The 16,775-nt window shown below is 33.6% G+C and overlaps 1 protein-coding gene across 1 annotated transcript; it reads left to right on the top strand.

Annotated features, from left to right (window-relative positions):
- Positions 1 to 1,557: 1,557 nt before the first annotated feature.
- Positions 1,558 to 4,178, top strand: LOC113709471 (wall-associated receptor kinase-like 1). The gene is made up of 3 exons (XM_027232244.2): positions 1,558 to 2,555; positions 2,671 to 2,718; positions 2,907 to 4,178. The coding sequence occupies exons 1-3, from the start codon at positions 1,667 to 1,669 to the stop codon at positions 4,097 to 4,099; spliced, it is 2,130 nt and encodes a 709-aa protein (XP_027088045.1). The 5' UTR covers positions 1,558 to 1,666; the 3' UTR covers positions 4,100 to 4,178.
- Positions 4,179 to 16,775: the final 12,597 nt, after the last annotated feature.

Genomic DNA, 16,775 nt, shown 5'->3' on the forward strand with positions numbered 1-16,775 from the left:
TACCCCTTTCTGCTTTAAATAGTCGTATTAAGGACTCTTGTACTTGGATCTTCTGTTCTGTATTTTTAATCCTACAAGTACCATTGTATATCTTTCCTTCTAATGTTGTGCTTCTATAAAATAGTCCAATCTGGATTCAGCTTCTTTACCCTCTTCAGAGTCTCTTTTCTCTGTTATCTCAAGAACCAAACAGAAATCACCAAAAAGAATAATAAAAGATAAATCAGTATGTCTGTTCTTGGAATTATCAGCAAACAATCAGAAACCTATTGGCTATTGCCTACTCAGAAACCATGCGTGAAGTTCGTCCAATATGTTTTCCTTGAAAATGGACGACTTAAAACAGTTAAAAGTTCACCTGCAGTGTTGATAAGATGTTACATTAAAAGTAATTATTGCTACTACATTTTCTTTTCACTTGTATCATGAATGACTAATTCAGAATACTTGTGTGAAGAACTGAAGATTAAACACTAATTTATCTTGCTGACTTTAGCATCTCAATGCACAAAGATCCCACAAAATCCGCAATGATACAAGATCATATGATGAGTACAAAAGTTTCAGTTAATGTGAAAAGTTTTGCATCCAAAACCATTTCCATCCCAAGACTATGGCACTTTATGTTGATAAAAGTTTGTTTTTTTAAAACAAATAAAAAATGGTCCATGAAAAATCAAATAAAATTAATTACACGAACATCTAATTACATTTGTACATGTTATTTGTTACAAAAAAAAAATTAATTGCAGAACATCGATTAGATTGCAACTTGAATGCAGTTAACAATTTAATTGTGTAACCATAATCTAAAGTTAACAGTCAAGAAATCGCCTGATCAAGTAATTTATAGGCCAATCAGAAGTCTGAATAGCATTGCAACTGACATAGCTTGATCTGAACCTCTTAAATTTCTTTTCTTCTCTTTTTTTTTCTTGCAAAAACATATAAAATTCATAATTAGCAATCAATCCATATAACATTATCCTCTATCCGATCTCAACCGCTAATTATTATATGTTATTTCGTTTTCCAGTTCCTCATGTATGTTGACTTTACAATTATATGGATGTGAAATGTCGAGGCGCCTTCCTGGCAAATGAGAAAAGGCATTGCAACCACTGGGCCATTGCCTCAGTGGCCACCACCTAGTTGATGGGGTGGGAGGCAAGGGATCAAACCTTGTCTCCCACCAAAATGTTACATTTAAGTGGCTTGTTTTCAAAAAAAAATTCAGATGGGTGTGCTTTGCACCCGTCTGATCTGGTGGTGATTCAGTCCTCTCCGGGTTATCCCTGGGCCTACTTATGTCCGCCCCCTTCCCTTTAGTGTAGGATAGATTAGATTTATCGTTTCCGAAAAAGAAAAAAAAAGAGAAAAGGCATTGCAATAATAAAAAATTAAGTTCAATTGGACCTTTTGACTACATTTTATCATTTTTATACTGATTGTTTAATACCATTTTTGAACTTGAACTATGACAAATTCAAAGAAGAGCTCGTTGTGAAGATTAAATATTAATTCATCACAACTGACTTTCTGACAATTGCGTCTCAACGCACCAAGAAAATCCACAAAATCTGTTAATGTTCCCACGGCTCTTTAATTGCAACATTTCGGCCTTTATTCAGCAATCAAGAAACGAGGTTTAGCTTCACAATTTGGAATGAATGATCTACGGTTTATCCATGGTTTACTTTTGTTTCTTTGCCTTGTTGTTCTATCTTCAGCTGAGACTAGATTTCCAATGGCGAAGCCAGGATGCAATGATACTTGTGGAAATGTGACAATTCCATACCCATTTGGGATTGGCCCTGACTGTGCTCTCAATGAAGCATACAACATAATCTGTACGGATGTCTCTGGCGATTCCATCCATGGTTTAAGGCCATATCTGGGGCTTCAACCGGGACAAAGTTCCCAAACAACCATGGAGGTGCTGGGAATCTCCCTGAGTGACCAAACTGTAACCATCAATTATCCAGTTTCTCAAATCTGCTCTGTGAACGGGTCAACGGTTGATACGGCCTTGATGGATACTTTCCTTGCTAAAGTTCCTTTCTATGTTTCTAGAGAACATAACAAGCTGATGCTTCTTGGCTGTGGTAATGCTCTCCTCAAATTGATAAATGGCGGTCCGCAGATCTTGTCTGGTTGCACCTCAATGTGTAACAGCACCATGATAACCGGTTGCTATGGTATCAATTGTTGTCAGGCAAGCATTCCATACTACCTCAGCCAATACAGTTTGCGCTTAACAGCCTCTCAGAACTTTACATCTAGCACCTGTGCTTATGCCTTCTTGGTTGACCAAAACTGGAAGTTAGAGAGTTATATCAACCCTCCAAAAGTACTTCTGGTTCATGCTCCTGTTGTTTGGTCCTGGCCCCTTAATCATTCTGAAATCGTTACCATCTCAGGTTGCAGTCCCAGAATAAGCTCCCTTGAGTTAGAATCCAGCACCATTCCCACTTATCAGTGTGAATGCAGCACCTTAGGAGATGATACGTGGTTTTACCAAGTCAATCCATACTTAGATGGTGCCTGCAAACATGGTAAGTTTTCTAGAGAGTGGATCGTTTCTGTAATAAATTTTTCCTCCCTACCATGTTGTCCTTTCTGACCTTTCTCTAAAAATTTGTTTCTTTTGAATCTTGTTTCTTTTTGAAGCCATTTCGGAAATCAGTGGCAAGGGGAACAGAAAAGCGATTATTACTGGTAAGCCATCCATTCTTTCTGTAACTTCCATTTCTTATACTAAGAAAATTAGTCGGAAAATGGTCTTCATTTCAACTGTTGTTTGAAGTTATCTTTTGTAGTGATGGTGTTGCACATGATGATAAGGTGTCTGTTATGTGTGTATAGACTCTGATATTTAGTATTAACCTAATCAAGAATTTACACAGGTACTACCGTAGGAGCTGGCATGTTGATTCTTTTGATCACTGCCTTTTGTTTGTACAACGTAGTCAAGAAGATGTACAAAAATAAGCGCAAAGAGAAGTTTTATAGAAGAATGTTAAGACAGCAGTTATCTGCAGAGGATATTGAAAATGCAAAGCTTTTCACTGCTAATGAATTAAGCAAGGCCACTGACAACTTCAATGAAAATCGAATACTCGGTCAAGGTGGTCAAGGTACAGTATATAAAGGGATGTTAAATGATGGAAAGATAGTAGCAATCAAAAAGGCAAAAAATGTGAATGACAGCCGCTTTGAGGAATTTGTCAATGAGTTAGTCATTCTGTTGCAAGTTAATCATAGGAATGTGGTAAAACTCCTAGGCTGCTGTTTGCAAAGTGAAGTCCCCCTACTAGTTTATGAATTCATCCCCAATGGAACCCTTTACAGTCTAATTCATAGCCAGAATGATGATGAGTTCCCATTCACGTGGAACTTGAGACTAAGAATAGCCACAGAGATAACAGGAGCATTGGCATATCTGCACTCAGATATTTCAGTTCCCATCTTACACAGAGATATCAAATCCAGCAATATACTTTTGGATGAAAAATACATTGCCAAAGTATCTGATTTTGGAACTTCAAGGTCTATTGAAGTCGATCAAACTCATTTAACCACACGTGTTCAAGGGACTTTTGGCTATATGGATCCAGAATACTTTTTGACAAGCCAATACACAGAGAAAAGTGATGTATACAGCTTCGGGGTTGTTCTTGTTGAGCTACTAACAAGACAAAAGCCAGTATCTTGCATACAAACAGGAGAAGATGTTAGCTTGAGTTTGGCAGACAGGTTTCTGAAATCCCTGAATCAGAATTCCCTCGGGACAATTCTTGATCCTGAACTTGCTGATGAGAGAAATGAAGAAGAGGTCATTGTTGTTGCTAAGCTCGCACAACGATGCCTAAACTCTAACGCGAAAGCAAGGCCAACAATGAAGGAAACGCATAGGGAGTTGGAAAGCGTGAAATCATCCAAAGGGGATTCAGCAATTCATGCAAAATTTCACAATCCAAGTTGTGTTGGGGAAGAAGCTGTTGGGATATCTGATAGTACATGTTATACATGGACAACATCAAGTGATCCCGTTGAGTCACCTTCAGATGCTTACCCTTTCATGTATAAAACAGTATAATTGAGGACTCCCACTCTACTTTGCAGTAATGCATTTAGGTTCAGCAATATGATACTGATCCCTATTAAGTTGCAAGCCAGTGAGGATCTTCTCTTGACTGCATGTATGCATTAAGTATCACTTTTACTGCATGACTGCACCACATAAAGTAGAATGAATCTTTGTAGACTTTAATTTTGGTAAATTACTTATAACTCCCTGTGATTTTACATAATACTAGGTGACCCCTCCTAAGGTTTTAAAATAGCCACATAACCCTACTATGATTTTGTGTAAAGTGGAATATGGATAAAATGCGCAATCAGTTATGGCATTTATAGCAAACGTACTTTTAAAAGCGCGTGTAATAAAATCTTAATTTACATGTAACCCTCTTATAGTTTATATAAATATCCACTCTATTCCCGTGTGATTTTTGCATTTATCCACATAATCTTCCTATACTTTTATACAAGATAGTTAAGCCGTCAACTGATTTAGTAGGGGCACTATTGGTATTTCAATTAATGACGTTGCATAGGCTATTTTTTGGCAAGTTTTCATTTTTCATAAAATCGTAGGAAGATGAGATGAACATTTTGAAATGTTATGAGGGTCACGTGGCAATAAACGAAATCGCAGAAGGTTATATGTAATTTACCCTTTAATTTTTTATGCATGCAACAGTCACATAATACTGAAATACCAGTGCCTGAAGAGTGTAATGCTGAATTGAGCAAAGGGATTAAGTAGTCAAATACAATAAAAATTTTTAAAAAGTACTCTAAAAGGTAATTTGAAAATTAGTTTAAATTTTTTTAAAATTTTAAAAAATATCTCAAAATATATTCTAGAAAGTAGAAACTCTTTAACTCTTAAATATTTCAAAATATTTTTTGAAAATATTTCAAAATATAATCTAAAAAGTCTGTTACAGTAAAATTTTTCAAAAATATCCCAAAAAACAGCTAATCCAAATGGAGCGTTGGCAGTGTTTCGGCAGTGTTTTGGACTTGGTGTAGACCATACTCTGTAGACACAAAACGTTGAGAAACCCGTATTCTTTGTGGGCCTAGGAGTTCAGTTCTACTCGTTCAACGGGCTGACATGAGCTGCAAAAAAAGGAGCATTTTAAATTAGTATTCTTCATTGGGTCTGGGAGCACGGCTGTATCCGTCCAATGGAAATGGTCTAACGTGGGCTGCAATAAAGAGGGGCATGTACAATTAGAATCTGGGACCGCTATTGGCAATCCGTACTTTTTTTTTTCCTTCCCTTGGGTCTCTAAAATACCCAGTCTCTTTCTCTCTCCAATAAGTCTTAGAATCTCCTTTCAACCAAAAAAAAAAAAGAAATTTTTTTTTGGAATTTCTTAGGTAATCGACCCATAATTGACCTGCGTGTGCCAATTAATGAAAATATATCATTTTATTTCAACAGCGAATTTTGACCACTTTTAGTATAGAGTCAATATTTGCATAATCCTCTATTCCGTTAATTTTGCTTATGATGATGTTATTATTGGTTGGACTTAAGTGAGACGACGAAGACAAGACACTAGGGTATAATTTGTCTTAAAATTAGAATTTAAAGTCAAAATGAGAATAAAATATAACCGTACAAGTTTGAGATTGCATAGTAGAGTTAGTCCTAATTAGAAGTATTACTTTTCTAATTATTACGGAACATGCGCGTCTATAAGCAGCACCAACGTTACCGGAGAAATAGCAAGACTAGATTAGTGCTTCAGTCTTTAACATCAGCATTTATAGTAAAAATTTGTGTAAGGCATTATGCAAAGCAGTGATTAAAAACACTCTCTATATGTGTGTAAATAATAAATATATATTTATTTCTAAACTTTTTGAAAATTAAATGTAAAGATGATTAGTATGTGGTATTTTCCTGTAACTATGGAAAGTTGTCAACATAATTTCAAGTTTCTAAAACTAAAAAGAAAATATTTTTAGTAATGTTGGACCATTTTACGTACCTTTTATTGTGAGGGTAGAAAAGGTAAGTTATAAAATAATATACACCGTAAGCTCTTCACATCTTACATACAACTAGTGGGAATGGTACACCCTATGTGTGTGCAAATCTAGAAGAAAATTTTTTTAAAGAAAAACTTATTAAAATTTTTAGTAGTTGTAGGAGGTTTTTTTTTTTTAAAGAAATATGGATAGAAGAATTGTGTTTTTTTTTATTTTTTCTCTTGGATAGGAAGTTGTTGGTGGTTAATGCTTTTATTGAAAGTTATGTTAGGTTACAAAAATAAGTATGTGTGTGTGCGCGCGCGCTTGTTTTGGGAGATGATAGTACTATTTTACCCTTTATTTGGAGGGTAAAATAGAAATTATAAAAAATGACACAAAAAATTTTAACCAACCCCTTCTCTCTCTCTCTCTCTATATATATATATATATATATATATATATATATAAATTTTGTGCCGAATGTTTTGAGTATATTTGAAATCATTTTCAAGAGAATTAGTTTTATGTTGTAATAGTGAATATGTAGAAAATTCACTAAAATAAAATATATAAACCAATAATTATTTAGTAGTAATTCATAACCATAACTAATAGTTGCTAATAAAAGTTAAGGTTTACTAAATAAATAAAAAATAAAATAATAATAAATGACATATTAGTTAGAAGAAGGATATATTGAAAGTTTGATACATATTAGTTGGAAGGACATATTCAAAGTTAGAAGTTGGCAGTTATCATGGTAGTTTAGAAAAAAACATAAAGTGGTATTAAAAACCTTACACCAACCTCTCCCTCTCCCTATATATATGGTATAGATACAAATGCTTTTGGCACACCCTAAGTGTGTGCTTATTTCAAAAAAAAATGTATGACTATTTTTTTCATATTAAGTTACATATCATGGTAGACATATATATATTTATCTGAAAAATCTAGTTACTACTTTAAAGGAAGTTATTGTGTTTAAAAAAACATGGAGATGAAAAGGGGACGTGAGGAAGTTAGTGTGAAGAAATTGTAATTTGATCTCAAAGGGATAACTCTTTGTTAATTGAGGGGAGTTTTTTTTTTCTAAATATATTGGGATCAATTTGCCCTTAAGAGTAGATTAGAAATTTTAAAAAGTGACACTGTGGGTTTACACCACGCAATATTACTTTCCCTTTATCTATTATATATAGAAAGGATAGACATCAAAATTATATATATAGAGTACAGGTCCCGCTACAAAAAAGCAACAAGAGATTGTTGAGATGGTTATTCAATTAGATATGGACATGAGAATTGCTAAAATAAAAAATGTGAAACATTTTTTACCTTGTTTTATATTACATAGTATAGGGTTGTGTGTCATATAAAATATCATTTTCCTTTGTGAATGATGATTTTGAACATACTAGTTAATTAACTTCGAATGCATAATCTTGTTCAAAGGGAGATGATATTAGTAAGTATTTCTCAGAAAATCTCAGATACCCCTTTCCTTCTTTTGCATTAGATGAAGTTTAAGTAGTGTTTGAGATTTTTTTTTATAAGTGTTAATATTATTTCCCTTGTTCAAACTATTAAAAACAGTCTTGATTAAAAAAGATTCCCATTTATCCTCTCTCTCTCACTCTCTCTCTCTCTCTCTCTATATATATATCTATATATATATCTATATATATCCTTTTTATATATATCATAAAGGGACCTAGGGCGTGTACAGTTATGATTTAGTACACTTCCGTCTAATTATACTTTGTCAAGATTTGGCTTACACATAAAGAAAAGATTCTATTTCTCACAAGAATCAAATATACACGAACAAAACTCATGCGCGCAATAACATAATAATAATAATATATATACCAAATAATGTAAAATATATAACAACACTCAATAACCACTCAGACCAAAACCGTATGGTTGCTAACTGATCATGGATATATTGCAGAAACCAAAAAAAAAACAATGAAGGTTAACGCGAGCCAATTGGGACAATTGATCATTTGGCAAGTTAATAACAACAATGTAGTGAAAACTTCTAGGTTGTTGCTTTTGATACAAAAGCTTTTCTGCTTATTTATGAATTTATCGCAATGGAACCTTCTTTAGACTCATTCAACAATGAGAATGATGATGATTCCTCTACTAATTAAGGACTGACTTTTGGGAGTAGTGCTCTTTTATGTACAGTAGTTGTGTCAGATGATAATTTCATGCTTCACTTTCGCCGTGCTTTGGATTGTTGAAGCTGCTTCCTCACTTCCTTTTTATATAAACTCCTATTGCCATCTGATCCACGTTCAACAAAGAACAAAGACAAGTCACGGGCAGTTTAACATAGTCTTACGTCTAAATCTTGTTATTATAAATTTTAAGGGCATATAAAACTTTACTTTGAAATTGCTTTAAGTTTTTCTTTCTTTTCCTTTTTTGAAATCCTATTCTATTCCAAGGAGGGGTTTTGGAGAAGGGATGCCTTCTACTGCTATTTCTGCGATGTGCCTGTCTGCTGCTGCTGCTGCTCCTCCTTCTTGACGTAAATGATGTTGGCAGGGTTCAAACCTGACCAACACTCCCAAAGATGAACTTAAGTTTTTCTTTCTTATTCAACTTCAACTATGAGGCCGAAGGAGTATATATGTCAATGGGGGTCAATATTTGACTTCAAATTCTTAAAGCTTTTTTGTGATTCAAGTGGTACCTTTTTGTGTACTTAGGGAATGGCAGGGTAGACGGATATTGCATGAAATTTATTGATGGAAAGTGAAGGAAACTTAGAAGGTTGATGAAAACCACGTCCAAGATCTCGAACTCTAATAGTGTTTGACCCTTTTTTATTTTTTTTCTATTAAATCGTATAACTTTGATCTATTTAGTAGGTATAATCCCCGTGTTATTGATCATAAAGCTAATAATTAAGAAACTGCACAAATGAGGAGTGCAAACATCACCTGCCATGAAGTTCCAAATGCCTATATTTCAAAAAAATAAAATAAATTTTATAATTAATTAGCAACCTAAATTAATCCCTCAACTTCTAGTCCGTGACTCACAAAGTACCACTAGGAATATCTTTAAGTTCAATCGCCGTGCTTTTTGACAACACAATTCATCCGCTGATTCCTCAACACTAGTCAATGGGGACCTCCTTTTTAATGGATTATCTAACTAGCTTTTCGAACTTGTCTCACTAATTGACCGAATTGGTAGTCTGAAAGCTAGCAAGTTAAGTTATCTAAATTGACCAAATTGGCAGTCTGAAAGCTAACAAATTAAGTTATCTAAATTGGCATATCCTGACTTTAATCTGCATCTCATGCATGCATCCAACTAGGGCTGCAAACGAGCCGAGTCGAGTCGAGCTTTGAGCTAATCGAGCCGAGCCTTAACTAAATTTTACCAAGCTCGAGCTCGAGCTCGAGCTCGACGAGCCGGCAAATTTCGAGCTCGAGCTCGACTCGAATCAAGTCGAGCCGAGCCGAGCTCGAGCTCGAGCTCGAGCTCAAAAAAAAATAAAAAATAATTATTTTATTTTTAAAAAAATAAATAAAATAATATTTTTTTCTTAATAAATAATAAAATATTAAGGATATATACGTAATTTTACTATAAAAATAAAAAATAAAAAAATATATATATAATATACGTAATTTTATTATTAAATAAAAATAAAAATATATATATATATATATATACCCAAGCTCGCGAGCCGGCTCGCGAGCTAACGAGCTTAATATTCTGAGCTCGAGCTCGAGCTCGAGTTTGACTCGAGCCGGCTCGAGCTCGACTCGAGCTCGATTAATAACGAGCTCGACTCGAGCTTGACTCGAGCCGCTCGCGAGCGGCTCGCGAGCAGCTCGATTCGTTTGCAGCCCTACATCCAACCATTTAAGAATCTACAAAATCCGGAATGTTTCCTACTACTATTTGCACCATTTCAAACTATTCACTCTTTTTTTTTCATGCAAAGCTCCTGCTTACATCGCTTTTCTCGTTTCTCGTACCATCCAATCCATCTTTCCTCCCCTCCATTCACTTAGTAGTTAAAAAAGACATAAACTTAGGCTGCAGTCATTTTGGAATGGGTGGAGAACCCAAATTTATGGTTATAACAATATCAACGCGGTCAGTATCGTCAATAAGAAAACACCCCCCCCCCCTCCTCCCCAATCATTCTTGCAAATTTTGCATAACACAAAATGCATGAAAGTGAGAGAAAGTGCAGGAAAAAAATTTTCTAGCTTTTTCCTGTCACACAAACACTATAACAGTCTGCCAAGTAATTTCATGCTATTCTAATTTCGTGTTTGGATTGTTCGAGTTGGAGTTGCTTACTAACGTCCTAATCATCATTGTTATTTTATTACTATATGAAAAGTGTGATGAGTGTCGGGATTAGAAAGTGTAAGCACTTTTTTGTTTTATTTCTTATTATAGCTAAATTATCATCATGTCTTATAAATAGAATGACTACATTTCAATGTGTGGCACTAATTAAAAGAAATGAAACACTCTAGTTGATTACATTGCAATATTATTGGTAATTACAATTAAAATTTTTTCATTAAAAACTATTTACCTACCCTTGGAGCCAATCTCTAATTATTATATGCATCAAATTTTCTTAATTAAAGCATGAAAAGTTTCTCATTAGTCATAATATGAGATTGTAAAAAAAAAAAAATTCAGTGTAAAAAAATAGATAGTCTTTGGAAAAAGGAGAAACATATAAGAAGAAAAAAGCCATACAAATATCATGAGCAAATTTCACAATTATGTACTTTTAACTAATATGAAGAAATTAAAAAACAAAATCGAAATAGAAAGCTCAACTATTTCAATCAAATGAATTTCAAGTGACAACTAAATAATCAATCTAAAATGATTGAGCATTAAGAATCATTTACATTCTTATAAATAGTCCAAATTCAATGAATGTTAAACCTCACTTCATACCATTCAAATTCATATAAAAATTGAAAAGTTGAAAAACTAGCAAGACATAAAAGAGAGCAAACAATTTAGTTTTAATTGACATGATAGTTCATGTTACCCAAATCCAAGCAAACAACAAAAATTTTTCCTTTACTTAACCTATAATCAACTTATTGATTTAATTTCACAATTAGATTTTTTTTTATCTAAGATGAAAAGGAAAAAGCATTCATAGGTTAATTTAGATGTATCCGTATTGAACTTGCCACTTATTAGATTAGTAGGGAAATGGAGTAGTTGCTTTTGGTGCTTTATGTTGCATTGTTTTCAAACAAATTTATAAAAACAATAGAAGATAAATGAAAAAGAGAATATCCAACTAACTCTGCCAATGAAATTTCAATTGATGACATTGAATATTCACACAGAAATGATTAAATATGATGGAATAAAAATACCCTAGTGAATTAAATAATTACAAAGAGTTCAAGTATATAAGTATACAATTTTAAAAAAGATTCAAAAAAAATTTAAAATAGTGTAACTCACTTCATATTAAAGAACTTCATCAAAAAATTAACTAATTCAATTCATATAACATAATAAATAATAATGGTCTACCATACAAAGAATTAGGTTAGATACGAAATGAAATTTGTAGAAAACCTGAGTCAAAAGAAAAAAGAAATACTGTTCAGGTAATTTATTCTTAAAGAATCATCCTATTATAATTCTACAATTAAATAATTAGTAATCATAAGTATTGATACTGCAAATACTATTCAAAAGTGTTTAACAATTTAACCAAATTTTGGTTTATCAGTTGTTAAAATCTGATAATTTTACTAGAAAATCCATAATAGATTTTACTTTTAATTGGAAAAAAGACATATCTAAACCCCAACTAATAAATGAGCTTGCAAAAGCATGAGGGGAAGGAAATCATAATAGATGCATAGTGCAATAATCAAAATGATAAAAATCTGACCAGTCAATTCATGTGGTACTCTAATGCCCTTTTTAACATTTTCATTACAAATAAGATTTGCTGCTTTCATACTTGATATGTGCAATTATACTTCCTTCTTAACAACATTATTTTGTACTATACAAAAGTACAATTTTCTAATATATGGACAATCATAACACCTCTGATAAAACATAATAGTAGTAACAATTGTTATCAAAATTCAATCTAAATTTAATTAAAAATTCTCAAAAAAAAAGTTCAAATAGCTTTAGGTCAAAGAGTTCAAATGTGAATAACGTTTGAAACCAAAATGGGTTAAAAAAAAGTGAAAAACATACATAAATTGTAATATGAGGTCGATAATCAAAATTTTTCAGAAAATTTTAGTACCTAACTATATTCACGTACAAAGTACATGAAGCATTACTAGTCACTCCTACCGCTGTCTGGTCTACAGTACAACAACAAGCGACAAAGAGAAGTCACGGTCAGCTAAAGTCACATTGTCCTAATTTCTTGCAGGCATGTGGGCTAAAACAAGTCTCGAGGGAATAATAACACTGCTATTAAATTAAGGCCCTAAAAGAATTAAATACGTATGTGCTTTCAGTCTTTCTTAGTGCTGGCTTAAACTAGTTCTATGACATTCTTAATGAGGGGAATCCAGGTGCATAGAGATTAGTGGGACGCAATAACGGTGTTCGCTTTACAAGCCTGCGCATTGTTTAGTTCATTATGTAAAAATAAAAACTACTAATCTTTTTGAATTTCTGTGAAATTTTTCTTCAAGCTTTCTCATATAAGTTGTGCTGTACGGTATTCAGTAATCTCATTAGTAAAGTTCCTTTTTTATTAAAAAATAATAATACTAATGATTGGCTTAGGCTTCGATGAGTACATAAAACAGTGAAAATAGAATGGAGAAAAAGGGTAATCTCATTATATCTAACGTCAAATTTTCTTTAAATTTTCTCTTATTCATTTGATAATATTTTACTTAATTAGGGAATAAGGGCAGACGGATATATCACAGCATTATATTGGTGGAAAGTGTTGGAAACTTTTCAAAATTTGTATGATGTACATACATGTAATTAATGTATATTCATTAATTTTTGGTACATGTATAGTATTGTGAATGTTTCTAAAATGTACATTCATTTATGAATGTATTCATGTATATGGGAATTATTGAATGAAAGGATAGATTCATGTTTTGATCTAATGATCATGAGATGCATGAATTAAAGTGCATGAATGTGTACACAATACTTTGAATCTATTCATACACAATACTTTGAATCTATTCATACAAGTGTTTAATGAGGTCTTTTGTTTCCCAAACAATCTTCCTAAGAAAGAGGTCAAGTAGAGAGTGGTTTGCTGCAGAAAATCACTTTCCTACTCTCCCTACTCTCTCAAAAAGCACTCCTTAGTTCACAAAGGGTTTGTCTTGCTTTGTGCAAAAGTTTAAGACAAACAAAACTTCATCTTATCCTAAAGGATATTTGTCCAAGGTTATTGCACGTTATACCGGACAAATAAAGCCTAAATGAAAGTGATATCTATCACGATTTGAAGCCAATTCTTGTTACAACATTTGCTAGTCATTTACAATTTACCCAACAATCTTTAGGCTTTATTTATACTCTACAATGGCTGGTACCTTGAAAGATTTGGCATCCAATATTGTCAAGCTCGAGAGGTTTGATGGAGGGAATTTCATTCGTTGGCAAAAACGTGTTCGTTTCCTTCTCACTGCACTCAAAGTGGTCTATGTTTTGACCACACCAAAATCATTGATCAATCCCGATGAAGAAACTCTTGAAGACATCCGAAACCGTCAGAAATGGGAGAACGACGATGAAATATGCCGTGGTCACATCCTCAATACCATGAGTGACAACCTGTTCGATGTCTACCATTCAATTACTACCGCCAAGGAACTTTGGGATCGATTGGAGTCCAAGTACATGCAAGAAGATGCTACAAGTAAGAAGTTTCTTGTCTCGTCTTTTAATAATTATAAAATGGTAGATAATAAGTCTGTTATGGAGCAATTTAGTGAGATTGAAAGGCTTCTTAATCACTTCACACAACACAATCTACACATGGATGAAGCCATTATTGTTTGCTCTATAATAGATAAGTTACCACCTTCTTGGAAAGATTTCAAAAGAGACCTCAAACATAAGAAAGAGGATATCTCTCTTGAGATTCTTGCTAAATCTCTTCGAGTAGAAGAGGAAATTCGCATGCAAGAAAAGAAGGATAGTCAAATCCTTGAAGAGAACAAAGATTCTACTTCAAAAGTGCATGTGATTGAAGAGAGGCAAACTGAAAAGTCTCAAGGAAGCAAGAAGGGCCAACAACCCAAGAATCAATCCAAGAAAAGAAAGAAAGGACAATGCTTCTATTGTAAGAAAGAGGGACACTACAAGTCCGAGTGCAAGATTCTTCAAAACAAGAAGAAGAAGCAAGAGTCTTCCCAAACCACAAGCAAAAATCTTGTAGCAATGATATCTGAAATCAATATGATTGAAGATGATTTTGCTTGGTGGGTTGATTCTGGAGCTACGCGACACGTGTGCACCAATAGAACGTTCTTCAAATCCATGAAACCGGTGGATGAAAGCACCGTTGTTTACATGGGAAATTCTGCTACAATTCCGGTTCAAGGCATTGGAGAAGTAGAATTAAAATTTACTTCCGAAAATGTTGTAACCTTGACAAATGTGTTTTATGTACCGGAAGAACTTGGTGTCGGCTGGGCTGTTAAATAAATTTGGCTTTAGACTTGTGTTTGAGTCTGACAAATTTATTTTGTCTAAAGGTGGTATGTTTGTAGGCAAGGGTTATCTTTGCAATGGGATGTTTAAGTTGAATGTACTTGCTATTAGAAATAATAAGAGTGATATTATTTCTGCGTACTTGGTTGAGTCTTCTTTTGAATTGTGGCATAATAGGATTGGTCATGTTAATTACAAAAGAATGCATGAAATGATGAGACTTGATTTGCTGCCATATTGTGATAAGATTGAAGTAAAATGCAAAACATGCATGCTAACGAAAATCACAAGAAATTCGTTTCCTAAAGTTGAAAGATCATCTAAAATCTTGGATCTCATTCATAGTGATGTATGTGATTTGCATGGTACTCCTACTTTGGGTGGTAAAAAGTACTTTGTGACTTTTATTGATGATTATAGTAGATACTGTCATGTTTTCTTGTTACACTCAAAAGGTGAAACTTTGCAAAAATTTAAAGCATACAAATCAGAAGTTGAACTTCATTGTGAATCCTTTATCAAATGTCTAAGGACAGATAGAGGTGGGGAATATTATGATATTACCTATTTTGAGTCTGTTGGAATAAAACATGAGGTGACTGCTCCTTACACACCACAACAAAATGGTGTAGCCGAAAGGAAAAATCGTGTATTGACAGAAATGGTTAATGCACTTTTGTCAAAATCTGGTTTAAGTCAAGGATTTTGGGGTGAAGCCTTGTTAACGGCTTGTCATATCCTAAATAGAGTTCCTAATAAAAGGAGTTCTATAACCCCTTATGAATTTTGGAATAAAAGAAAGCCCAACCTAAACTATTTGAAAGTTTGGGGTTGTAGAGCTGTTGTAAAACTCCCAGAACCTAAGAAAAGGAAATTGGGAGAAAGAGGTGTGGAGTGTATATTCTTAGGATATGCACAAAATAGCAAAGCATATAGGTTCATGGTAATTGAACCTAATGATTCAATTTCGGTTAATACCATAATTGAGTCTAGAGATGCTATTTTTGAAGAGAAAAGGTTCACCTCTATAAAAGATGTTATTCCAAAATCAAATGAATTGACAAAAGATGGTGAAAATGAAACCATTGAATTGAGAAGGAGCAAAAGAGCTAGAAAGTCAAAAGACTTCGGTTCAGACTTTTATATGTATCTAGTTGAAGGAACTAGAGATGCAGTGAGCAACCAAATCTCATATTGCTTCAATATTGAGGCTGATCCCAAGACCTATGAAGAAGCAATGAACTCACAAGATGCTCCCTTTTGGAAGGAAGCTATTAATGATGAGATGGACTCAATCATGGGTAATAAAACCTGGAAATTAGTAGACTTACCACCTGGTTCAAAACCAATTGGTTGTAAGTGGATCTTCAAGAAGAAAATGAAGATCGACGGAACTATTGATAAGTTCAAGGCCAGGTTGGTTGCCAAAGGGTTCACACAAAAGTATGGTGTGGACTATTTTGACACATATTCACCAGTAGCTAGAATTGCTACAATTAGAGTGCTACTTGCTATAGATTCGATCCAAAATCTAGTCATTCACCAAATGGATGTTAAAACAGCATTCTTGAATGGTGATTTGGATGAAGAAGTATATATGGAGCAACCCGAAGGGTTTGTGATGCCTGGTCAAGAGCATAAGGTGTGTAAACTTGTAAAGTCTTTATATGGACTAAAACAAGCACCGAAGCAATGGCATCAGAAATTTGACCAAGTTATTCTTGCTAGTTGATTCAAAATAAATGAATCCGATAAATGTATTTATAGCAAGTTTGATGATGGCAAAGGTGTAATAATTTGTTTGTATGTTGATGACATGTTGATTTTTGGGACTAATTTGGAACAAGTTGAAGTCACAAAAACTTTGCTTTCAAGCAAATTTGACATGAAAGACATGGGTGAGGCAGATGTCATTCTTGGTATGAGAATCTTCAAACATGATAATATAATGTTGTCTCAAACACATTATATTGAAAAGATTCTTAACAAATTCAATCAAAGTGATTGTATTCCAGCCT

Source organism: Coffea arabica, chromosome 9e, assembly GCF_036785885.1.
Source record: "Coffea arabica cultivar ET-39 chromosome 9e, Coffea Arabica ET-39 HiFi, whole genome shotgun sequence".
NCBI lineage: Eukaryota > Viridiplantae > Streptophyta > Magnoliopsida > Gentianales > Rubiaceae > Coffea > Coffea arabica.

Coding starts and splice junctions, on each gene's coding strand:
- LOC113709471 (XM_027232244.2), top strand. CDS start 1,667: ATGAATGATCTACGGTTTATCCATGGTTTACTTTTGTTTCTTTGCCTT. Junction 2,556..2,670: donor AGATGGTGCCTGCAAACATG/GTAAGTTTTCTA, acceptor TTCTTTTTGAAG/CCATTTCGGAAATCAGTGGC. Junction 2,719..2,906: donor CAGAAAAGCGATTATTACTG/GTAAGCCATCCA, acceptor GAATTTACACAG/GTACTACCGTAGGAGCTGGC.